This window comes from Phascolarctos cinereus, unplaced genomic scaffold (assembly GCF_003287225.1).
Source record: "Phascolarctos cinereus isolate Bilbo 61053 unplaced genomic scaffold, phaCin_HiC Scaffold_9;HRSCAF=440, whole genome shotgun sequence".
NCBI lineage: Eukaryota > Metazoa > Chordata > Mammalia > Diprotodontia > Phascolarctidae > Phascolarctos > Phascolarctos cinereus.
In genome coordinates this window covers 91,205,212-91,232,465 of record NW_027556402.1, presented here as the reverse complement: position 1 = coordinate 91,232,465, position 27,254 = coordinate 91,205,212, and the positions used below count along the sequence as shown (strand labels likewise).

The 27,254-nt window shown below is 37.3% G+C and overlaps 2 protein-coding genes across 23 annotated transcripts in view; one reads left to right on the top strand and one right to left on the bottom strand.

Moving 5' to 3' along the window:
- Positions 1 to 1,422: 1,422 nt before the first annotated feature.
- On the bottom strand, positions 1,423 to 22,102 carry NAF1 (nuclear assembly factor 1 ribonucleoprotein; the record flags this gene model as incomplete). Its single annotated transcript, XM_078148849.1, has 8 exons — positions 1,423 to 8,760; positions 9,106 to 9,955; positions 10,492 to 10,543; positions 10,704 to 10,861; positions 11,160 to 11,242; positions 12,754 to 12,847; positions 17,838 to 17,982; positions 21,531 to 22,102. Coding segments are annotated over 8 exons (2,373 nt in total), but the record flags the coding sequence as incomplete, so codon positions are not given.
- A 367-nt stretch (positions 22,103 to 22,469) lies between these two features.
- Positions 22,470 to 27,254, top strand: part of NPY5R (neuropeptide Y receptor Y5) — a 182,801-nt gene continuing 178,016 nt past the window's right edge. For 3 of the 22 annotated variants that reach the window (XR_013484200.1, XR_013484197.1, XR_002321215.2), the window contains exon 1: positions 23,214 to 23,594. The gene's annotated coding sequence lies outside the window, so the exon portion shown is untranslated. The other 19 variants (XM_078148973.1, XM_078148972.1, XM_078148979.1 and 16 more) reach the window with 15 other exon arrangements.

The window sequence follows — 27,254 nt, the reverse complement described above, 5'->3', positions numbered from 1 at the left end:
GGGTGGAATAAAGGCTATACTGTACCCAAAATACATTGTTACCTCAAGTGCTTTAATGGGAGCCAGGGACCAGGTTACCCACATTTCTGGAGGCCCACCCAAGAGCCAAGTTTCTTATGTGCAGATTTCCTAAAAATACCTACTAAAAACTCTGGGTAGAACTATAAGCCAAGGAGTTATGATTTTGAAGAATGTCTCCAAGATTGGAACTGGACCATGTAGAACTAGGGAATGGGGTTCTAGGATAAAGGACATATTAATGACAGAAGTAAGGCAATGGGCATAATGACAGAAGTAAGGCAATGGGCAAAATAAAAAAAGGCATAAATTAAGGACTGAGTAAGGCTATGGCTAAATTTCCTATGTAGAAGGGCATTGGCAGCTGACAAGTCATCTTCATCTTCGCTACTGCCCTCCCAGCCTAGGCAGTGAGTATCGGTAATCAATCCACCACATTGGAAAAGCTGACCACATCTGAGTTGGGTGATGGCCACAGGATCCTGGGGTGGAGCAGTATGCTTCCATCCATGTCAGCCCCTGGGTAAAAACTCTGTACCATACTATGGCTCTGTATCTAACTCAGAGGACATTAACAGTATTTGCCACTGAACACAAACAAGGCAATTTGGGAATCCTTCCACCCACAGGAACTGGATTAAGTTCACAGCTCCACTCTATAATGCCAGATTCTCACCTAGGAAGCTTTATGAATGCTATGTTTTTTTTTAACTTATGTACAACCCAAAGAATAGGCCAGTCCCAAATTCTTTCTCTTCCAGTAAGGGAATGAGAAGGAAAGTACAAAATAAGCAGTGTTCCCATTATACTTCCAAGCACCCCAATGAGAACTCAAACTAATACACGTGACTCTTTTATCTATACAAAAAACAACCCATTTCCTTGCACAGCCCTTACTTAAATGGTTTACTGTGATGCCCCATGAGTAAATATTGTATTGTCTGAATCTGAGATGTACTAAACATAACTTCAATGCTGTAATCAAAAACTCTGTGGCAGGTACCCATGTCATAATATGTTAACCATGACCTACTTTTATAGATTTGGGATGGAGAATATTAACCAAAGATGGATGTAAGGGAATATTTTTCAAAATTTACATGATTTTCAACAAAAAAAAATTGTTCTAATAACACTAATGTTATGATGTGACTTGAAAATGGGAATGAAATGTTAAATATTGTTCTTTATTGAGAGAACTTTCATTTATGACCTTTTTAGTAGTTGAGATCAGTTTTTAACTACTGTTTTAAAGATCTGAAATCAGGTGAATGTGTCTAAGTAACATTAAAATGAAAAAAACTCTGACAGTTATATGGACAACTCTCCATTCAATTGGGAAGGAACCAATTTGGACAGATGGGAGAGAAATAGCAAAAAAGGCATACAAATGACGCCATTCCATTTCATTGATTTTGTGAACATTTATTTGAACACTGCTTTGAACATTTCTTTGAACATTTATTTGAACATTTAAACATCGATAAACATTTAAGATATCAACATATACATGCATAATGTAATTGGGTTACGGCACTCCACAACAGATTTACGGGGACGATAACTTAGTTGAATAACTAAGTCATTTACGGCACAAATTTCACCAGCACCAATCACAATATAGCCCTTAGCCCCAAATGGTGGTTTTTAACTCTAGAGTTTTATAGAGTTTTACTCTATAGTTTACTCTACAGTTACTTATCCTATAGTTAAAAAGAGAGAAATAACATCAAATAGAGAAAGATACATTTAACATAGATATTAGTACCAGTTTAAGATTTATGTAGCGCCAAGAATATATTAATTAGCTACTGACAATCTAGAATGACAATCTAAGTACCACTTAAAACTAATGGCGCTTAAGGAAGAGAACACTGAAGTTAAAGGTATATAGGTTGCTGGGTTTTTTTGTTTTTTGGCATACTTAAAGATCTACATTTACTCACAGTTTTTTTTTGTTTTTTGTTTTTTGCATTTTTACAGTATTATGTATCACAGAAACACACATCATTATCACTGGAAGGGACCTTAGACCCTTCTTTTACAGACACAGAATTTACATGAGTGACATACTAACATTGTGCCAATTTCAAAGGACCCTGAGGCCTTAGAGGTGCTAAGTGATTTGAGAGAGCTTTTGCTTCACTCAGTGATCTTCACTCTTTGCTCCTCTACAAGGACCTCTAATTCAGCATGTTCCAAAGGAAATTCTTAGACGTGATGTTCAGGAAAATTTTAATATATGAGACTTTCTACCCATTGATCTCATTTGGTTATGAGAATGGGATATCTGCAAACTGATTTGAAGTCTTTGGGGGGAAAAGATGCTCCATAATTATTGAAAATTATAACAATACTTATATTTCAGTGCTCTAATTTGAACTAGCAGTACATGAGGCAGAGGCCCGAGTCACTCTGTCTCATATCAACTGCTGTAGATTCCATAAAATAGATAAATGGTTTAAATTATTATTCATCTCAGTTTTTTCCTTCATGTTCAAAACACTAGCCCATCTTTCCTTCAAATGTCTCTCTTCATTTCAGAGAATCTCCTTGTCAGAAGAGTCCTCAGAAAGCCAACTAGTCCAGCTCACACCTTCCTTTCCCATTCAATAGGACAAGTGGACTCCATTAAAGAATGAAGTGAGCCATCTGCATCTGGGATTCTAGTTGCATGGTAATGTTGTTATAAAAGGAGCAAAACTGCCCAAAGGGAGCACTGACTTCTCTCACAATCTCTTGGCACACAACCACCTTTTGTGGATGTCTCCAGAGGCTATGTACAACACCTCAGTGCCAATGTACAAGCTGTTAGAGTTTTGAGATCATAAATATGATAGAATTAGCCAATAAATTTCATGGAGGGGTTACTACGTACGTAGTACCAATCTAGATGTTGTGGGGTTACATACAGAAGTACAATGTCTGGTCCTGGCCCTCAAGAAGTTTAAAATCTAGTTGGGGAAAAAAAAACACATACATACATAAAAGGTTAAATAATGACTCAGAACAACAAAGAAATCCCTGTAAGGCAGAATACAATTAAGTAACAGACCAATGGTATGAAGAACAGATTATGAATTTACATCATTGTCCTTTTTGGTGAAAGAAGTGGGTTTGGGCTGGGCCTTCATGAAATGTAAATTCTAAGGGGGCAAAAAACTTACTGTAAAATATTTCCAAGGTAAATAGTTTTGGTATAAATCCAAACATTTTATTTGATGGGCAAATGTTTTTCAACCTCATAAGAAAAACTTTTTGTCTGTTACATTTGTAAATGTCAGATTTAAACGACAGCAAGAGGGGAGGAATGAGGAAAAAACACAAAAGTTGTGTCAATGTGACATTTACTTATGAGTATAATTTATTAGGGTTCAAAGCTTTCTTATTAACAGACTAAACAGATTTGGATTTCTTAATTTGTACATTTGGTTTCTTTAGGTGTAGAACTTAAATTTTGCAGATAATGCTTTCATTTCAGAATATTTAAAAAAATTTTTAAATGCTTTTATTATTCTGGAGATCTGGATGTCTGCAATCTTTGGCAATAAAGTAAGAAAATACCAATAAGTGTTTTTCTAATTATCATGTAATTATACCAGTAGGATATCAAATTGCTTTTGAATTAAAGTTGCCCTCTTTTATAATCACCAAACTAATAAAATTAAGATGCAACAGATGCGTTCAAGCTAAACAATCTAGGAAACCAAATATGTTCATAAATATTTAAGAATATTTCTAAAACTGCTGAAGTGAGGCATTGGATTCATTGCTATGTAATTGATTGGCATTGACTATTTGGTGCATATTAAGAATCTGTAAAGTTTATGCTAACTAAAAGATAGTGGGTCCAAGCATTCAACTGAGCATCTATTCCTCAGCAGTCAACTGATGTTTCATCTGAACTAGAGGCATCTGTGTACTTTCATGCAGTTTTCCTGACCACTTTAGAAATCACACAGCCAGTCACTAGAAGCCTGCAACCAACTGGATATAATTCACACTAACTGAACATGGCTGAGTAGCTGCCATCTATGAAAAAATGACTGTACCCGGGATGGTGGTATTATGCATTTTTCTGATTCAATATATTTACAAACATACAAAACTTGACAGTATTGATCAAATTAATGCCTAGCTATTTTCTTTAACTTTTAAATATCATTAAAATTCATTTGATTACATATACTATACTCTACAACATACTTAATATTGTACTGTTTGGTATTTACAGCTGGCCAAAAAGAAAATTATACATTAAATAAAAATTACTTAGCTTTGAATGGGTAGCAACATTCATCACAATCTGTATAACTGAACCCAAAAATGTCAAACCATCTCTTAGAAGGGATATTGTTTGACAATGCAGGCAGGTATACCTTTACAATAGCAGTGGGATGTAGAATAAAGCACATTCACTCCAGCAGACTATTGAGAACCCTTTAGAGTTTTCTTTCCCCAAACTTGTTAGAGACCATCTTTACGTAGCCATCACTCTTTAATTGGGGTTCTATGCTAACAAGCAGATTTTTTGCTTTGGGCTTGTTGTTTGTTTGTTTTTCTCCATTAGGATCTGAGTCACCTATGATCCTAAGATCATCTCTCTGTTTGGCATAGCATCTGTCTCCACAAGAAATAAGAAGATGCACGTATGAGAGAGGTTACCACATAAGCAAAAAATAACTTGTTTTTAGTCTTCTGAGTTCAGACATGATACACTATATGCAATATCTACTTCAAAAGAAAATTTGATCACAGAATATTAATCTGATTTTTTCTGGTATGCCCATCTACATCTCTAGTACTTGCTAATCGCCATACTTAGTATTTTGTACTGATACTATAAGCAACCAAACCTCAAGTTTCCTGATTCTGCTAATATTTATTCATAGTGGTTAACATATCTAAGGTCATTTTATTCATCTTAGAATTTGGAATCAGAGCCCCCTTTCAAGTATAAGGGGCCTGCCTGGTTAAACTAATTTTTGATAGGTTTTGTTTGTTTGTTTGAACCAGATAAAACATTGTATGTCCAATATAGATATTTCCGACCCAGCATCCACTCAATCTCATAAAGAAACAGTCAAAAGTTGGCAGCTATGGCACTCAACATATAAACCAAGATGCCCCTAATTCTATAGCATGCAAGAGTATAGTTGCTAAGAAGTTCAACTGACCATCTATTTTAATAGGTGTTAAATAAACTGGTATAGGTAATTAAATACATTTAATTGGACTAAATTGTAGTAGTATCTCAATACGATTTCAATCATGTAGATGATGCCTATTTATTTTGCATTACAATTATGGTCTACCTGGTAAGGGAGAATATTGAGGAAATCATTCTAAGTCTCAATTTTGTTTAGTTGTAGTTTTAAAGGTCTTTCACCTTTATGTACTAGAAATTAATCATATATGGTATCTTTCAAAAAAATAATATGAATTGAATTGGGAGACTGATAGGTTGGTATGCATTTGATCAAATTAGAATCGTAATTACCAAAGATATTAAAAGGGACATACAGGACCTCCTTACAATTTAGGGATTCATGATCACAAAATATTTACTTATGGCATGCCATTTAACTGTCTTCCCACTGCAGTGTGAAGAGTATTTAATTAAGACTTTAGTTAATTAGCCATTGTATAACACTTTTAAGATGGTAAGATGTCAATTGTGCTTATTTAATCTTTGGACCGTCACAATAACCCTGTGATGGTAAGTACTACAGGTATCCCCATCCTAAGAATGAGGAAACTAGATGCTTAGAGAGGTACAAGATGACTTGCCTCACCTCTTACAATGCTCTGATGACATTAAGCATTTAATACGCTGTAGTACTACACTTAAGGATATACTCTTTCCCATGGCATGCTCAAAAAAATAAATTTAAAAAAATTGATGGTACATGAATAGGAAAGAATCTAAAAGGGAAAAAAAGGCTTTTAAAAATAATCAGTACATGATATATTTACGAATTTCTCAAAGGGGAGAGGAATATCTAGAATGTATTATTTGTGAATTATATCTTCTGAAAGTTTTAAATTCAGTTTCACAGACCTTGAACTGTCAAATCAGATTTAAAATAAAAAATTTAGTTTTCCATGTACACATGGGTTTTTAAATAATTTTTAAAAATTTGATTCATTAGAAGCTGGATCTGATAAAGTATGATAAATTCAATAAAGGTCCAACCAATAATTTGATTTGCCTCAAGATAATCTCACCTCATCAAGTTTTCTTTTAAAGATGGGACTTGGCAGAACTAAGAATGTCTCTTCTTAATTAATACAATATAAATGAATATATCTTACACAGTTTACTTATTTATAGCTATTCAAGCTCAGTTTACTAATTTTCTTAACTTTCATTTCTTTCTTGTTTATCCGTTTTCACTTGTTCTATAGGCCAAGACTTTCCATTTAGTTTTGAAGTAAATGCCAAGTGAAACGTTATAAAGGAAGGTGCACTGTACATATAGGATAAGGAGGGAAGTAGTTGAATAGGAAAAAAATCTCGCATTTAATTTATTAAGGGTTTGGTATCCAAGATATATAAACAGTTAAAAGATATATATACATGTATATACATATATATATATATATATATATATATATATATATATATATATATATATATATATATATATATATATATATATTTGTCTTGTAGATTAATGCATGAAAAAGGAACATTCACCTGAAAACACAATTAGGCTACTCCTTTGCTGCCTACACAGATAATATCAATAATTACTAATTTACCTTTATAGCTGTGTATTCACTGTCAGACACTTTCAGTATAAATTTTCCATATCTATGAACCCATAGATATTTGCCAGATTTTGACTAATTTTTTTTTACTTATTTGACTAATATTGACAAGAACTTAAGAATTTCTTGTGTACTTTAAAATTTCATTAGTGTATTACAGAAATTATCTGTAAAAACTGATTTGAAGGCAAGTTTATTCAAATTTAGCGGCACTGTATGGCTGAACAGACACAAAGTATTATTGTAGACCCCATGAAAAAAGAAAAAACTACCATAGATAAGGCTATGGCAAAGCTAGCAGAATTGAAGTGTAGAATAACTCTAATCTTTCTGGTACCCAGTTTTTCCAATGAATGGATAACCTACACACACTATGAATGTATGGCAGATCCCAAATTATTTTTCCCCAAGATAAATTATTTGGTAGAGGAAGATCAAATGTACCATTCTCATCACTTTCTTTTAATTTGGGGGGGGGGAATAAAACTAAAGTTATTTTGACAAAACCACATTTTTTGATAGAATTTAGGTCTAGAATTACCAAAGCAATGAATCTTCAAGAAAGCACAAGTCAGTCTCTCTGGGTTACAAATTCTTCAACTCTAAAACAAGAGGACTAGACTAGACAGGTTATTCATGAGGCTCTTTTAGGATCTGAGATCTAGAGCTGATCAGAGACTATGAATGGAAGATAGCCAAATAAGTAAATTTTATGATTTTCACTAGGGAATGGATATTACAGTTTCATCTTTAGAAGGTTTTGTTTTTTTTTTTTAAATTAGCCAACTTATTGAAGATGGAAGGGAATCTCTCTGTACTTAACCTAAATTATGGAAATTTGCAATGTCCTTTTTTATGTATTCCTAATTGTCAGATTTAATCTTGTATTTGTTCAAAGCCACAACACTTACACAATTTGACATTACTCTTTAATTGCCAAAGAATGCATGGTTTTTCTTCTGTGATCTCCATCTGCTAAATTTTAAAAATCAATGTGGTTCAAGATTTTTGAAAATTATATGATGCATCTACAAAAGCCATTTCCAAACAAGTACATTTAGTTTAAAAAAAAAACTTTACTTTTTTTTCCACATATTCTCAAAGGGACTTCAAAATCTTATCTTGTTGGATTTAACACAAGTACTCTAAGACAATCAATGGTTCAACACACTTTAATCTCTGATGAAAGGGTCTATTTCTGCTACTTAGACCTATACTGAGGGGGAAAAATAGAAAGGAAAATTCTTTTGGATTATAATCAAAGTGTTAGTTAAGTGACACATAATTTGGAGGGTTAGATTGTTAGAGGGGTTTTTTTTTAAAGTTTTCTTTTCAATCTGAGATCTAATTTTTTATGTTAGGAGAGTATGTCATTATTTCACTAAAGTACACAAATATTTACCACGTGAACACTTGAATAATGGACTACTTTACAGTAAGTGTTTTAATTTTTATCAAGTTCACTTTCTTTCGTAACTAGACTGAGGAATCATGTATTTTAGGAGCTCTGTCATCCATTTCTGTAGTGAGCTCATGAAACATGATCTGTCTAGTAGAAGGGTCTGTACTGGGAGCAGTGCCCACCACCCCTAGCGTGATGGCCCTGGAAGTGCTGGTAGTGTGCACTGTGCACATGCTGGGACAGCCCAGACCAAGCCACATGCTGAGATGGGTGAGCCTGATAATGGTGCATGTCAAAGTACTGAGGAGCCAGCTGATAGGAATGCTGCATGAGAGAACTGTCTTGCCTATGCTGAGGCGCAAACAGAGAGGGAGGGGCATCCTGGGCCAACCTGTGCTCGGCGTTGTAAAACTGCCCAGCTGCCTGGGACCTGGAGTGACTGGACTTGTGGTGTCTGCCCCGGGAGAATTCTCGGTGGTACTCGCGTTTGTTGTAGCAGCTCCTTCCAGCCTCACGAGGCTGGGGGCACCAGTGAGCAGCTGGGGGTGCTTCTCCTCCATAAGCACCTAACAAGGGAAAAATAGCCATATACACAAAAGCAAAAACAAGACAAAATTCCAATACAACTAAGACAGATATATATTTTGGCATGTCTTTTCTCCCCAGTGGCCCTTTTTTACTTACTCAAAGGCAACAAAACTCCAATAAACTGTTCTCTGTGATTTTTCCCATCATTTCCCACACTATAAAGTAGCTACAAAGTAGAAAGTGTATGGGTTTAAAGCATTTGAATGAAAAATGAATTCAAGATGGATAAGGGTTTTTGGTGTTACTTTTTAAAACTGTAGAGAAATCTCTTTCTGGAGAGTTCGACTAAGCAATTCCCAAGTCAAGTCACATTATTTACACACCAAGATTCTGATAGTCAGGCCGGTATTCCTGACGGAACTCAGCAACAGGTCTGTACTCCTGATGATACTCAGCAGCAGCAGCAGCAGCAGCAGCAGCGGCGGCGGCAGCAGCAGCAGCACGATACTCCTGGTGGTACTCCTGATGGTACTCCTGTCGGAACTCCTGATACTCCTGCGCAAACTCCTGCTGCCCGTACTCTAGCTGCCCAAATTCTAGCTGTCCATAATCTTGACCCCCAAACTCCTGGCCAAACTCCTGGCAGTATTCCTGTCGGAAATCCTGCTGGATAAGCTGCCTGTGATCATGCTGGACCATCTGCCTGCGATCCTGCCTGCGATCATGGCGGCTGGAATGCCTGTGATCATGTCTGCTAGATTTCCTCTGATCATGTCGGCCACCCTTTCTCTGATCTCTGTGCGCTCCCTGTCTGTTCTGCTGCTGGGAAGTTGTTCTTTCCCGGGCTCCTAGTCTATTGTCCTGGCGGGAAGCCTGCCTATTGTCCTGGCGGGAAGCCTGCCTATTGTCTTGCTTGTTCTCCTGCTTTTCCTGTTTGTTCTCCTGCTTATTCTCCTCCTTGTTCTCCTGTTTCTCCTCCTGCTTCTCCTCCTGCTTCTCCTCCTGTTTCTCCTCCTGTTTCTCCTCCTGTCTATCATCCTGCCTATTCTCCTGGCTGTTTTCCTGGAGGGCAAGCTGCCTGGGTTCTGGTCTGCAACCCTTCCGACCATCCCTGCTGTAACTAGATCTGCTTTTTGACCTGTACTCTGCCCTCTGCTTCTTTCGATTCCGTCCATAGTATTTCTTCTTGCTCTTAGCTGCCTTTTCTTTTTCATCATCACTGAAATCAACAGCCTGGAGAGGGAAAAAGTACATTACTGCTACTATATGATATCCCCAACTGATGCTGGAAGCAATTAATGCAGATTAGGGATCTCAGATCTACATTTAAAAAAATGCATTATTTTAATTAAACAAAATGCATGTCACCAAGTTCAACAATGCTAATTTTGGTTTCAGTAATGAGAACTATTCATTTGTTCATTTTATAATACTTCTGTTAACATTTCATAATGTTTGGTGATAAACTGGAAAGATAAGTTTCATTTATGGAATACCATTAGCCTATATACAGTAGATAGAAAGATGGCCTTAAAGCCAGGAACACCTGGCTCCACTTCCTGCCTCTGACACATACTGGCTGTGTTACTCTGGCCAAGATACTTAGAAACTTTCAGTGCTTTAAGGCAATCCTCTCAGGCCATGAAGTTGCAAAGAAAGTGCTGAACCTCACTCATAGAGGGAAGTTTCTTCATCCAACAGCTCTTAGCACTAATGAAGTCACTGGTTTAGTCCCTAAAAGTGTGACAAATCAGAAAAAATGGACTTACTTCAGGTGGTGGCTCTAGGTCATTCTTCCAGGAAGCATCAGAACCCCTATCCCTAGAAAGGCAGAACAAAAGCAATGCATGCTGTATACCAACATAACCTCAAGGAAGAGAGAAAATGTTAATAAAACAAACAGCAAGCAATAGAGAAGAGTTAAGTACTAAAACTATGAAATTTAGCTATGCCAATTAAAATTATGGTAAGAAGTACTTACCTAATCCTGTCTGTGAATATGTAGCGAGTGAAGTGCTGGATTGAGGGGGCAAAATACATGATGTCTCGGATTTTGATATCCTTTCTCTTGATGTGTTCCAAACAACTGAAGCGTAGGACATAGAAGGGATGTGCAACAGGGCCAAAGATTTCAAAAATCTGATTGGGGAGGGTTGGGAAAAACAACAACAAAAGCACACAAGTGCAGTTTAGCTACAAATACAATTTTCCAATATTTCTAAAGCAAGAATTTAAAAGCAATTTTATAAACTTTAACATGATTTAAATAAAGTGTTCATGATAGTAGGTATGGTGTTGGAGAGGCTGGCAGCCTTACTGCTACTAGCTTTGAAAATCATATCTTTTCTCAATTATAGGAGGAGGGAAAAAAATCTATTGATATGATGCACTGTCAACTTCATTGGGTAAAATTTTCTCTTTACAAATTTGTACAAACCTTTCCAGCAGCATGTCGGTTGCTCTTAAAGATCATGCTATCTTCACAAACTGGTGGTAGATCAGTCACAGATTCAATTATTACTGAAAAACCAGACAGAATAAGTAATTTGTTGCATTTTAAAAAGGCGTTAGCCAAAGGTAGTTTACACGTAAATGTTAATGTAATGTTGAAGCTGATAATTTCAATGCAAATTAAACGAGAATTGAAGGCAGGATCTTACACCTTGAAACCTATTCTTGGATGTGGGAAGTGCACTATTAGCTAAGAAGAGGTTTTGCTGTTTATAAGGCATAGCCAACCATACAAATCATAAAATTTTTATAAGTTATGAATTCAACCATATTATATATCACCAAATTTTAGCTTTGGGCATTTATATAAGCAAACAATTGATAAAGACATTTTAAAATATCATAAAAATCCCCCATTTTTAGAGGTTCCTCTCACTTCTAAGACTTTTTCCACCCCCACCCTCCACGCCTTTCCCTTTATCCTGCCCTCAGGCATTATTTGATGACACATGAAAAGCTTTTACAGGACTCAAAGCATCTTCTGCTGGCACAGGTGGTATAGCAGGTATGGATTGCACAATAATATGGTCTTTTTCATCACAGCCATATCTTTGAACTTCCCAGATTCTATTGATTCTATTGTACTTTTTTTTCTTAAAAAAAAAAACAAAATAATTAATCGAGACCCATTGGAATCTCTCATTTTCTCATTGATCTAATACATCCTGATACTGATCTAATAAAACCCTGACATAAAAATGTAAAGAACAAATAATACTATTACATATATACATGTAATAAGTCAAAACATTTGAAAAGTGAAATTATTAAAATTTTATTAGATGAAATATTTATATGGGGTAGTACATGTACCCAATTTATTCACAGGCAATAAGACTAGTGAATTAACAAATTTGGGGCTGGGTCTCATACAGCCAGGAATAAAACTGAAGGTTTGGGAAGAAGCATTTTGCTTTGTATGACAAACAAAATGTTTTATATGTCTTAATTTGGAGGACTCTGGACAGTTATCACTACCAAATATGTAAGAAATCACCGTATTGAAAGACTACTTGTGACCCAGGGCTGGCCTGAGCCTATCATTTTCATTTTGTAAATATTGCCTTCTTTCTAATGACATGGAACAATAAAAGTGAGGATCTTAACTCTGACTTGCTATGTGATTTTGTGTGAGTTTCTCTCTGTGCTTCAAAGTCATTGTAATTATGGAATTCTTACCTACTTCGCAGGTAACTGTGATGACAAATTACTTCATTATGCACTTTTCTACATCATATTTTTGGAGTAAATGGTATATTAACTTCTTATATATTTCAAAATTTTGAAAACTGTACAACTTCATGCAAAGTACTGACAAAACCAAGAGAATCCAAGAATTTCATAATGATTCCCTAAAGAGCAGTACAAAAATCACAGTATTTAAATATAAAGAAAATCCTTTTTACCTTTTCCTTAATTGATTGCAAGATAAAATAACAAAGAAAATATAGATCACTAAGAAAATGTGTCAAACAGTTAAAGATAAATAGTGAATATTGTTAACAAAATATTTTACATACCTAGTTTTTCGATAATACCTGAAACCCTCCCAAAGGGCTGTAGTTCAACACTTTCAGGCAGAATGAGAGTCATGTCATCTACTGGCACACATGCCTACAAACAAAAGTGTTAATTTAGCTACTAAAGACAACGGGGAAACCTACTACTCACATTTATAACAGCACTTTAATGTTTATTAAGACACACTGCATACATGATCTCACATGATCCTTACAATAACTCTAACAAAGTAAGCAATTCAAATCATGCCATCTTCTTTTTTCAGACATTTTCACAATGACATTGATGAGATCCTTCCCACTATGGATATAGGTGGATCCGTATGACCCTGGAGAATGCATGGGGCTATGGATCAACTACTTTGTTCCCATCCTATCCTACCCAAGAACTGGTAAAAAAACAAAAACAAAAACAAAACACACTGAAGACAAAATTCAGTCTGGACCTTGTATTTCAACTTTAACCACACAATTAATCTTAATTTATCAACAACTCTAGAGAGAGCACTTTAATAAGCTCCCTTGGAAAATCCCTTGATTGTTTAGACATCATCACCAAAAAGCATTAATTAATTAAATGTTTAATTGTGCATGACACTGTTTGGCACTATGCCAATAGAACCAGACCACACCATTAAATTTTCCTCTTAAAAGACAATGCTTATTATTTTGAACTCTCATTACCTCCCTCAGTGTTCTCTTCTTATTTTTTCCAAAATTATTGTTATTAGCCAAAGACCATAAAAACGTATTTGAGAATTAGCTCACACAAATCCAAAACAAATAAAAATCCCATCCCAACAACAAAAAATTTAGTGTAACAAAAATAATTCAAAAGACAAGGCAAATTTTTCTGTAATTCACTTGTTTACACAATGTTCCTCAAATATGACTTTTAAAAAACTGAATCAAATTTTAAATGCACAAAGGATCTCCTTAATGAAGTGAATTATGGAAATTATTTATTTTGAACTACAGAGAATCATTCTTTAAATTATCTATTATGAAAGATATTTTCACTGAGCAAGGTACACTTGTATTTTGATTTTAAGTGGGATATACAAGTAGAAAGCCTTTTTCCAGTCTTTCTCCATTTATTAAAATATCTTATAATGAACCATCTAATTCTGGGTAGCAGGTACAGAAATTTTAATTAGCCAACCTGCTCATTTCAATTGCAAAGAATAGGTATACAAAGTGTACAGCTCTGATTAGGGCATTATCTTTACCTCCATAATGGAAGTCAAATGTATTTTTATACAAACACAGGTCATAATTAATTTTAAATCTTTTAAGACATGCAGGATATATAATTTCTATGGGTCAGTTATTTCATGTTTAAAAACACATTTGCCCAAGAATAATTATGGTTTGCAATAAACTAAGAAAAATGAGATTTTCTTCTCATTTCAGTTGAAAGAAACAATTTCCAATTAGACTAGTATATGTTTTAAACACTAATAGAAATGACATGGCAGCCACAAGAGGTGACTATAGCTGACTGTGATTCTAATGGTCAGTAAATGTTAGTCAACTATATCCCTAGCGCTAACTGAAAAATTCCATTCTGTGTCAGCTGCTAGGTTTTGGAGCCGCCTGAGCATGTAAATGTTATTTTTCTTAGGTCAGTTAGATTTACTACAGTCAATTAATTGAAATCTAACCCCATCTTAAAATACACAAAAGCTATACCATTAACCAAGTAAGAGTTATGCTATGTCACGTTATGATCGATTAGCCACTAGGGCTAATTTCCATTTTCCTAAGAGGAATGGAATTCATTTCTTCCTCTGCTAGAGTACAAGATGTTCATGAAGGCTTCTGGTTAGAGATAAAATCTCATAGTACATTAAGCATTGTGATATTGAAAAAAACAAGACAACAAGAGTACAAGGTATATGGTCACTCACAAATGAACCACACCCTGAAAAATGATACCTATTATTTAATACCCACATTTGTATTGTTTTTATAGTTTGCCAAAAAAATTTCCATACATATTCTAATGAAATCAATATTTCCATAGTGTTTTAAAGTTTACAAAGTGCTTTTGTCATAACAAAGATGAGATTCAAGTATTTATAACCTTTTCAGATGTAAGAAGCCCAAGGCTCAGAAAGACTAAGTGATGCATCCAAGGTCACACAGCTAATAAATGCCAGAGGTCAAATATCTTGATTCCAAGTCCAGAGTCTTTTCACCACCAGACATGCTATTTCCCATATTTAATCCTACAACCTTGTTAAGTAGGCAGGACAAGTACTATTATTCCCATTTTAAAGATCAAACTATTAATGCTGACATAAAATCTAACAGGATAAGTGGAATATGTACTTATTCCTTCATAAAAACTAAAATGTTTTTTCTATATGGAAAGATGTTATCATCAATAGGACTTATGCCTCAGATTGTTTTTTATTAAGGATCATATTTTTTCAGTAAGAAATACCATGGTCCAACAGCTAATGATACCAGGGGACTTGTGGAAGGTCATTGCTGTTAGTGACATCCTAAACATATACTTTTTTGCATTAGAGAGTTATGATAAATTAGGCCATAAAGAGTTTGGGGCCAACAATGCGAGGGCATAAATGCCTGGTTAAGCCACCTGAATTTTAATTAGTAGAATATGGAGACATTTAAGATTTTTAAGTAGGGGTGTGGTACTATTTAAGATAGGCAAAAACCCCTCTGGTTTTCAATATCACTTCTAAAGATGGTCAAAATGTTGTTGATACAAAATAATTATGGAATGGTCTCCATGCAGTACAGCTCCTAAAGAACAGGATTTTTGTTTGTTTCTTTTTTATCTCAACTCCCATGTCCTCATTTGTAAAATAGGGAAAACATTAAGTACTTAAAGTATATAACTTCTAGAGCTGTGATGAGGAAAGCACTTTGCAAACTATATGAATACGCCATCATTATGATTATTATTTCAACACACCTGCTACACTCAGAGATGCAATTAAGCATAAAGTCAACAATGCTTTCTCCCACCTCATTCTCATAAATGGTCAGTACCTGGAAAACCATTAAAACATCTTCCTCCAAAACAACCCTAATTTGATCTTTCTCCTTAGCTCTTCTTTCTTTTAGGCACACTGGTTTTCACAGGTCTTACAAAGATCTCCCTCAACAACCCCAATTGAGTTCCCAGACATTTGCCTGTAGAACTCCTGCACAGCCCTAGGTCAACTTAACAGTGACTTCTCTCTGGCCATTCTAGACATCATGCATTTTTTTGAATCTCTTTGGACCACTACTTCCATCCCAGCTACTGATATCAGGAATGGAATCCAGTCCTCCCATGGAAAAATTCCCTTTTTCTCCTAGGGAAGAATCTACCCTTTTTCCTCTACTCTGAGATGGACAAAGAAGTCACCCATGACCTTAGGGGCAAACCGAATAGAACATTCACTCTTCAGATAAATAAGGATTTTATGAATTTAGTGGCCAGAGAAATAGCTGTAGTTAACTTTTCTCCAAAATTAAACCCATTTAAAAGACCAAAGTAACAAAAAGCAAAATCTGTTAGACAGATTCACTAAACAAATACTGGTTGCAAATATTTTAAGTAGCAACCATGCAAGTGGTGAGACAACAGGAAACTAAAGCAGCCTCCATCAGAACCAGTGAGAAAATAATCTACAAGTGCAAACTTTGAACGATGGTTCCTCCCCCCCACACACACACCCTGACGCCCTAACCACCACACCCTGACCCCCCCACACCAACCAAGGCACCAAACAAGAGATTCTCCCAAATTAAAAAAGCAACAGGGACTTTATTAAATCATAATCCATCACCACATCATTTATGTAAACTCTCCATTAAGCAGTTAAATAGCTTGATGGTTAGACTTTGTCACAGCTTCAGTGGCAGTGCCCTGTGCAAACAAATTACCACCACCTTTCATGTAACCCTCTTCTCCAAGGCAAGTAACAATAGGAAATAGACTTTGGTTTAGACGATGAAATTAAGTCAGACATTCCTTAAATAAACACTCCCTTTGTGAAACATCTTTTTTTTAAACTCGGCTGTTTATGTCATGTGTTCTGGTTTTTTTTTTTTAACATGCTGAAGGAAAAAATTATGATCATATAAAGAAATGCAAATGATCTATATGCAAAAGGCTTAAAACTTTAAGGAAATTACAATAAAAATTATTTTGCTAGGTCAATTATGACTGGAAAAGGATAGTCACATATGACAAACATTGCTGTTTTCTCTCTTTCCTGTCTTAATTTTGAGAGAGAAGGCAAACTGAGATTTTTAGGGTACAAGGTGACCAATGCCTTTTTTAAGACTAGTAGAAGGCAGTTACGGATCAAGGCTGCTGGACAATCAATCTTAAGTATCAGCAAGATCTGTAACAGCCTGGATGCCTTAAGTCCCCAAATTCCCATAAGTGAAAAGACCAGTTAAAGGTCTCTATTACTGCTCTTAAAAGATATATATTTTTATATCAAAGTGTCACTGCAAACAGAGGCAGGCAGGAAATAAACAGCCTCATTGGTGCTAGTTTTAATACTCCCAAAACAAAGAAGTGATAGCCAGGACCTTACTCTCACAATTTTATTGAGTCCTGCTCATCTCTAGATACATTCCAAGTCTGTCTCTTAAAAGACACTGGTGGAGTAAAAGAATGACAAATACTAACACCTAATCAATTTCTACTTCTGTTTCTTGAAATGTCTTAACTAAAACAATGATTTCCCATTATTATTGAGCCCAATTCCCTAACCTATGGATCAAAAAGCATGGTTGGTTACATGTAAAGTTGTAAATCTGCATGGGGAAGTGTCACCAACAGCTAAGAGGCAGGAAGAGGGATATATTTCCTAACCTTTGGCATTGGAAAATTTAGAAAAAGAAGCATATGGTGTTTGAACTGGAGGGACCTTAAAAATCATCAGTCCAAGTCAAGCCTTAATTTCAAAGATTAAGAAACTAAGGCAAAGTCGGGGATATCACCACCTTTAAAAGGTTTATTTTTTAGCTTTCTGAGGTAGGAACGTGGGAAATGGGCTCAATGTGTTTGGAAAATTATGTTAAGAAATAAAAGGGACTCAGATTCTTACATCAGCAGCAGGTATGTCTTTCTTTTTAAAGCAGAAGATGCTCTTCTGTTTTGGTGCCCGAGCTTGATCATCTTCTTCCTCATCATCTTCGCCACGAAGTTCTCGGATTCTACAGGATATGACAGAGCTTTCGGAACCCGAGTCACTGCAGGAAAAAAAGTCATAAATTTAGTAAACTCTTCTTAGAACATTAAAATTGAAATATACTTTGCCTAAACCAAAACTGGAAAATCGGTGGCTTGACCACTTTAAAAGACCTGTTTTACATCTATTCCTTACCGTAAGAGGATTTCATGAGTTGAATCCTCTCCCCTCAAAAATGCATCTCTGGTGTCTATTCTAACAAACAGAATGGTATTTTCAGTCAAAAGAAATAGTCTCCTGCCAGGCTGGTCTTTGAAGCTTTTTCCAATTTGCCGGGCATTTCTCAATTAACACCTACCTTCCATCTCCTCTTGCAATTTTTCATTTCAACAATGTTAACTTCAACTAAATCGAGTAAAAAACAGAAACATGATAGTATTTTTTCCCTCACAAATACTGAACCCCTTTCTGATATATATTTTCCCTAATAGCTTAAAACACCTTTAACTCACCTGCCTTCCTCACGGATTCGGATTCTTAAATAGGCGTATGCACACCCCATTCCAAGAAAAGCAAAGGCTGCCGATATCTCGTACACTTTGCAGGGAACCATTGGTATCATTTTGTAATACAAGCTCAAGATGAAACTAATGAAACTTCACTTTTTTCCTAGTACCATCACATCTGCTAAGTTTCTGAGAAGTATTTTTGAATTTGCTAAGATAGAATTCAGAGCTAGAAGGAGTGTTAGAATTCATCTAGCCCAAGAGTAAAGGGGAGAGACGAAGGAAAGTTTCCTTCTCTCCCCCAAAGAAGGAGTGGGGTAGACGACAGTACTGCACTGCCAATATATACCATCTCTAGCCCAGCCCCCTCAGCACGCCCAGCCCCCTCATCCTGTCCAACCTCCTCCTCGCACCCAGTCTGCTACTCAATCAGGGTAAAGTGTCAATCTTGGACCACGCCCCCTAACCTACACACAAAAAAAAATCTATCTCCTCTGCAGTGGAAAGAGCACCGCACTTGGGAATAAAAAGAAAAAAACAAAAAACAAAAACCTGGGGTTCTGATCCCCTTTTCAGTACTTTTTATCAATTAAAACTATAAGCAAGTCCTACAACCTCTATGAGATAAAATTTCTTCATCAAACGAGGAAACTGGAATCTGCAGGAACTATTAATATAATTACTAAAACAACAATCCTTTGCTGTAAGAACAAAACGAGAAAACAAATACAAAGCATTTTGAAAAAAATAAGTACTAAATATGAATGCTCTTGGCTATTAATTCTATCCCGTTCTGTCCAAAGATAACTAAATTTGTGCAATTATGCAGAAAAAAAAATTAACTTTCACAATTAAGTATAAACTTCAAAGTAAAATTCAACTAATTTAGCAAAGAAGGAATGCTCCAGGTATTCAAGCACCTAAGGTTTTCAATAGGGCCAGGCGCAATGTAAGGGCTCTGAAATAAGAGTAAAGAATAAAGTATCAATATCTTGGGTCCAGACTAGATTCCTCTCTTCCCTCCTTTTCAATCTGCTCAAAGTATCTGCTACCATATAAATGTACAGCTCTGACTGAAGCTTAACCAATAACTAAGGGGAAAAGGGGAGGAGTTAACGATTAAGAATCAAAGAGCACTTTTTTTTGGTAGAGGTAGAATTCCTTAGAAGGGTGAAAAACGACTAATTATCTTCCACTTTAGAAAAAAGCAAAATAGTCTCTCAGATTAAGCATCCCCCTCCAAATACTTTTATTTTTGAGGGTGATTGCCGCAGAAGGGAAAAGCTGACTTAAGGCTGGGAGAGGAATGTAGGACTTATCACTCCATTAAAAATCCATAACTCTCTTTTTTGAAGCAATGAGATTTAATGCAGGAGGGTCAAAAATTACTGCTAAATACACAAGAACTTGGGTGAGGGGAGAGCAAAGGACTAACCCTATTAAGGGTTGTAAACTACTTTTTTGAGTGGGGAATTACAAGAGTCAAGACTTTGGGGGCCATCTAGTTACCCCAACAAAACACTGCAAAGCATTTTTGGGAGGGCTAAAAGCACGGAAAAAGGGTCAAAATAGTTGCACTAAGAAGAATGAGTACTAATCAATTAATAATTGAAAAGCATGTTTTAGGGGAGAGGAATTAAATAAGGAGAGCAAAACATTATTGCTAAATACTCATGACTTAGGAAAGAATAATTACTTCAATTTAGGGTTGGCAAAGCATTTTTGGGGGAGGAAGTACAAAGTCAAAAGATATAAATATATCTCCAATTTGGGAGGAAGAAGAGCATAAAGATTATTTTGATCAAGGATAGCAAAGAACTTTTTGAGCATTAAAAATAAAAAAACCCAACAACCATATATGTTGTAATTTGGTGAGTAAAAAAGGAAGATTAATCAGCCCAATTAAGGATCCTTACAATGCATTTTTTTTTTGATGGGGTAAAGTAGAAATGCTGCAGGAGAGGGAAAAAAATATTACTAAATAGCTGCGTCCAGGGAACAGAGAAAGAGGTTAATCACCCGATTAAAAATCGAAAAGCACTTTTGGTGTTGGGGCCCTTAAGTCAGAAAAGTAAACAATTATTGACAAACTCTTCTAACTTTGGGAGGAAAAACGGCCAATCCCCTAGATTAACTGTGTCAAAAAAACTACATTATTTCCCAGAAGAATGGGTGTCAAAAGATATTGCTAAACGTTTGGGGGAAGCACGAGAGGAGAGGGAACCAATCACCCCATTAAGAATAGCAAAGCATTTTTTTGAAGTGAAAAGTGCAAAATTTTGAGGTGAGGAACAAGACTTAATTGCCCCAATTAAGGACAGTAAAGCACTTGGGGAAGGGGATTTAAGGGCAGGGTTAAAAGTTATTGCTAAATATTTGTGTGATGGGGAAAGAGAAGAGGGTTCCTTGCTCCAACAGACAAGTTAAATATTTTTCCCCCTTTTGAGGGAAAATGCAGTCAAAAACAAAGCTGCCACTAAATACTCATTACTTGGAGGAGAAATGTAGAGCACAAATCACCTCAATTTACAAATACAAAGCACTTTTTTAGAATTACAGTTGGAAAGGGCAAAATTGCTATCTGCTCATTTGTGACCTGGGGAAAGAGATAGCTAGGCACAGCAATTCAGTCGTGAATAACTCTTTTTGGGGGGAAGAATGAGCACGGCAGGAGCTGCTGCTAAAGACCAACGATTTTGGAGACAAGTCATTGACTGCAAAGCTCTTTTTGTCGAAAGTTACACCTCAAACTCAGAAATAGCACAAAACACTTTTTTTTTCCTGGGGAGGAAGAGAAACTCAATAGCGCAAAAAGTTATAGATGGCTAGATCGTCTCCCAGTATTCAGAAAGAGAGTGGGGTTCACCAGATACTTTTGGGGGGGTGCAACAGCAAAAATATCAACAGGTTATGGGTGAGCTTGGCCTAGTGGAGAGGAGCATAAACAGTGCCATTTTTGCCGCATGCACCCCCCACCCCCAGAGTTCGGCAGGCTAGGCTGCACGAGGACAACACAGCCCTCTCCTTCCCGCCCACCCCCACCCCGGGCACACACATGCCCCTGCCCCAAGGGGCGGGGGGGGGGGGACCCTCTTTTTCACACCTGTTTGAGTCCCAGTTGTGAAGGGGCTTGGCTCGGCTGGGTCCAGGCATGCAGTCATCATCGTAGTCCATGGGCTCTTCCTTGCCCACTTTGAGGGGCTGCTCCCAGACTACCAAGGGCAAGTTAGCATCATCTTCATCCTCATCCTCATCCTCATCCTCATCTTCATCCTCATCATCACTGTCATCTTCGTCGTCGTCCATGATCTTGTGGCTCGGTCCCGGTTTAGGTTCCCGCAGTCCTACCTTGGGGACCCTGATCAAAGAGGACGGTCCCTCTCCGGGGTCGGGGTCGTTGTCGGGGTCATTTTCCGGGTCATTGTCACTGGGATGGGTCTCACGGGGATCGGTGGGCTCTACTTTAATGGTTTTGTTCTCTACCTCGGGCTCCATCTCCTTCCTTTCTGACCTGCCCATCTCTTTCCCTTCTGCCCCGTCCGTCTCCTTGCCTTCTGACCCGTCCTTCTCCTTGCCTTCTGACCCGTCCATTTCCTTGCCTTCTATCCCCTCCATCTCCTTCCCTTCCACCCGGCGCCCAAGTTGGGCCACTTTGCTTACTTTTTGGGTTTGTTTCCCTTACTTTTCCGCTGTTGTCCGCCTTCTTTCTCTACGCTCGCCCACGCCCCCTTTAACTTTCTTGTCCCCCCTTTTCGGGTCCCGAGGACCCACCCGCTTGCCCTCGGGCACAGACGCCCCAAAGTGGAACGTCTGCGCAAAGAGCAAGGGGAGGAGGACTCTTTTAAGGGCTCAGGAGCTCACGCGTTCACCCGGTAACAGCCACGCGGGCGGGCGGGAGGGCGCTGGGGAGGAGAGAGGGCGGGAGAACAGGCGAGCGGGCGCTTGTAGCCCGCCAAGCTGGACCATGGGAACCGAGCGCCCTCTGCTGGCCACATACAAGCACACGCGCCACGAGCCACGCGCCACACAGACAGCAGCTCCACTTCCGGGCGGGGCTCAGAGAAGTACAGGGATCAACCCGCTAGGAACCTGGAGAGAGGGTGGAGGAGAGGGAAGGAGGGGGAAAAGAGTTAGGAATAATCAGTCAGGTGGGCAAGAACTCGGGCCCCGGCAGCCTCGGGCTAACAAAGATAAATGGTCAAAATGCTCCCAAAAGACCAGGAAGGATAAGAGGGGAAAACTAGAGGAAGCGGTTAGACTCACGAAGGCAGCAGGGTGGCCAGAGTCTCCTACACACCGCCTGAAGGAATGGAACCAGCCTCAACCAGCTCAAACCGGCCTAAGCGCTAGGGGTAGGGAGGGGAGTTAAAGAAGGCGGAAGCGGAAACCTGAGAACCGGAAAGCATTCAAGTAGGTCATTTCAAGGAGTATGACTGACATTTAATGGGTTAAAATAAGCCCGTAATGGTACCATAAAACAGGGGTGCAATCTTGGGTACCCAAGAGTGGCACTCTCTATCATCTACTTTACTTCCTGTAAAAGTTTACGGCACCCAACTTGCCTAAGCTGTCCTGCCAGAAAAGTTTCCGGAAAAGATGACGTAGTGGATGACCTGGCGCAATATGGCTGGCCAGGCTGTTGCTGGGGAAATTTTTTGTATGTAATACGCAGTACGTTGCCGCAATACGGCAGTGCGTTGCGGTAAAACGCGGTGAGGTAATGGCTGCTGAGCTGGCAGCACGTTCCTGCTGTCCTTAACGTAAGGTCACGTTGGAAAACGGAATGGTGTAATCACGCTAGAAGCTGGCGCTTCTGGGAAAGAGGGCAATGAGTCGGTGGTTTTTTAGAGGCCTGACCGCTATCCTGTAAAACGCTTTTGTAGCATATTTCACCAATTTTTTTCTGATGCCGCTATATTGACAGTGTGTACCTTTCTTTCAGAATCTATAGAGAAGAACAGCGATGTCCGATGGGATCTTGGAAGGTTGCCGGGAGTGTACAGATCGGTAGGCCGCCTTTTTCCAGCGACCCCTCTTACGCAGAATGGGTGGGATGCCATTGCCTAGGAAACGTAAATATGGACGCTTAGCTGGGGAAGCTGAGAAGTGCTTACGTGGTGAGGGCAGCACTTTCTGGTTCCCTGTCAGGGCATCATTCCGGCCACAGGTATGTCAGCGACCACAAAATGAATACTTATTGAGCGGTTCTTCTCTACCCGGCTTTGTACTGGAGATTGGAGGGGGAAATTCATGAGACGCATAAAGACGTGATTCTTGGGTAATTTAAGTAATGATACCGGAGAGGGGAAAATTTTGCTATGTAGAATATATTAGTGTGGTGGTCTTTAGGAGATAAGAAAGAGGGCTTCAGAGAGCTTTATGGAATAGTAAACAGGTATGGTTTTTTTGTTTTGTTTTCCGTAAGCAATTTGTTTCTCAGTCAAAAGATTTTAAAGAATGATTAGAATTGGGAGAGATTAGGGAGAGTCAGGTTATTTTGGGTAAAGAAAAATATAAGCAAAGGCAGGACTAAATATAGCACATTCATGAAATAATGAGAACAAGCCAACTGGAGTGAAGGCTTCCTGTTGGGAAACAGTAGTAAATAAAGCTGTCCACCCATCTATGAATGGGTTGGGCAAGGTTATAAAAAAAACCTAGAAAGTTATGAAGGGGAAATTAGACTTGATGCGTTTGCAGCAGGTTATTAGGAGTTATTGCACAGGTGAGTGATGAAATGCCTCTTTCATAATAGATGATTAAAATTTCGGTTCTACCAAAATGTATGAAGTCTTAGGCACTGAGAGGATTATAAGCTAATGGAGCAATAGGAGAGTACTGCGAGATAGAATGTAATAAGAATAGAGTAAAAATCCAAGTGCTCTAAGGAAATTATTGTTTGCATGAGTTAATGAAATGATGGATCGGAAAATTTTATCTAGCAAAGGATTGTTGTCTGGATTAAAGGAGAGAAGAGACTGGATGGTGGATAATTTTAAGGTTGACCGTGAAAGCAAATAGGATCCCTTAAGATTAGACTTCTTAAGCAAAGAAAAACCAGTACTTGTTCCAATACGAATTCCCTTTCCTTCCTCCCCAAATAGCCTCAAAAATAGAAAGACAGCTATGCAGGTCATTGAAAAAGAAAATTTGAGTTTTGAAAAGTAACTATTCATGTGTGTTGTAAAGATACCAAATTTGTTAATACTGGAGATAGAACTGCTGTTCAGTGCCTATTATAGGTGTTTGCTTATTGAAAGTAGCAGAGCAGTAATTAAAGATTTACCTGTGACAAAACCAACTTTTGCAAATCTCTGAGGGAAAATAATCTTTATGGCAAAGACTTTGTTATATTGCACCTGCTTTAAGGTTAACTATGTCCTTTTTTTGTGGGTCTTAGATTTCTAGATAAATCTGGTGTATACCACTCACTGAGAAGGATAAGTAAATCAGTGTCACCTTTGTCTTCTAAAAACCTTCAGAATCTAATGTTATTTTGTTCCTCATTCATTATGAGCATAGATAATTTAAGCCAATCAATTAATCAGTCATCACTGATTGATTAGTATAGATTTAAAGACCCTGTAGATTTAAGGGAGAGTTGTGAATTAATTTAAGTGAGAGTAGTAATTCTTTTGTAAGAATTCTAATGTTTATTTTAATGTGGATTAGGCATCTGGGAGAAAAAAATATTGTTTACAATTAAGAACTTAAATGTGTTGATTTAAGGTGAAGTATACTCTTGAGTCCTAGGTCCTGGAGGATATAAAAGTTGCCATCCTTACTCTCCTCATCTTGCCTTTAAAGAAAAATAAGGATTGATGTTTTGGGGGCATTTTTTAAAGAGGAAAAAGTGTGTTGGATGCTATATTAAAATACATGCAATGCAACAGCCAATTTATCAAGTACTTGTTGCTAGGTCTTGGGGGACACACAAGGATGTGGTTCCTGTCCTCAGAGAATTTATAGCCTAGTAGTGGGATAAAGTAATGTAGGTAATTATAATGCATATTGTTACCTGATATGTACTGTATTACAGAGTTACAAAACAATGCTATGTGTAGTATGAGGGGGAAGGATGTTAGGAAAGGTGTCTTGGAGGAGGTGATATTTGAGTTGGGTCATAACATATGCAGAAAATTCAATTAGGCAAAGAAAAGAATGGTATGCTCTGGTGAAGAAATTAGAGGATATATTTTAAAGTTACGGAAACTGTTACTTAAAGTGGTAAAGCTAATAAATGTTGGGTCCTTGAAGGTCAGGTTGAGGAGTTTAAAACAACGGAAGCCATTAAAGATTTTCAAGTATAAGAATGGCTTGAGCAGAAATCTTAAAGATTCACTTGGCAACTGGGTATTTTATGTATTGGACAAAGGCAGACCATTTCAGAGGCTGTTATACTCATTAAGGCCTGAAAAATGGTGGGGGAAATGAAAAGGAAGGGATGAACTGAAGAGCCATTTCAATAATAGAATTAATAAGATTTTGTGGAGAGCTAGAAAAGGGAGGGTCAAGGATGGTCAGTATTGAAGCTATGCCATCATGCATATGGGTTGAACTAGAAACTGAACTTTGCCCCACCCTGATTTTCCTGTTTCTTTGGCAATTTATGGTTTTCTTGTATGGTATGTGTTAAAATTGTTCTATGTGTTTTATGTTTTAAAGTGAATATTCAATGGAAGATGCTTATGAATCATTTTACTATAATTCTAGAACTCCATCAGTCATAAAGGTGGTAATATAAGATTTCTTAGTAGGAAGCGAAGTTAAGTCTTTCAGAAACCCCAGCATACATCATTGATCCTTATATAACTCAGTCATTTGGGCAGAGCTCCACTAGAGTGTACCCTAGTTCCGTACCTCCCGTCGGTAGAAACAACTGATTTACTCTTTGGCATTGAATACTGCAAAATGTTGTGCAACATTTGCTAGACATATATTTCTGTAATGATAGATTGTCCATCTTTAGAGATAATAGTGGTTGGTTAATCACATTCTAGCCTTAAATAACTTTTATAATTTTTTTCTTCAAATGGAGACTATTTGTTGGGGATAATTGTAGATGGGGTTACTTGCTCAGTTAGAGTTGGTTTAGATAGCCTCTGAGGTTCTTTACTACTATGAAGGTCTGTGATTCCATATTAAATATAGTCATTTGTATCTTTTAATGTTTTGCATAGTATATATTAAGAGGAAATGCATGTGTGGAATTTAGGGACCCAAGATGGAGACAGGGATGAAGACTGTGGGGGCGTTAGACTAAGTGTTTACCAACCGTCTGCATGAAATTCAGGAGAGGGCGACATGTGAACCTGACATGCATATATATGTGCTTATGTAACCAACTGCAGTGCCACTTGTTCCTTACCAGCAAGTCCTTACCTAACCCTTTACCTATTCCCCCCCCCAAAAAAAATCCTCACTCCTCAAAAGCCACCAAGGCAGATACTATATATTCTTTAAATCACAGTATTTTATAGTTTGCAAAGACTTTAAAAATTATCCATTTCAAACCTTTTATTGAATGCTATTTTTTGTTACCATTTACCAGCTGCATATCTCAGAGTGAAAATGTGCCACGTAACAGTTAATATTTTGGATACTCTACTTTCCCATGGCTAAAAGCAACAAGTTTATAAGTAAATATTTTGCTTAATTTTAATTTATTTACAGTTTATATCTGAAACAAATATTTCCCTTACTCTTTTCCACATTTGTTAACAGGTTCCTCTGTTAGAACTATTCCTTTCTACTTTTGTCCATATTTCATATTTGCAGTTATATAAATGGAACTTTTAAAAAAGGTTTCACTTTTAATAAATAAAAC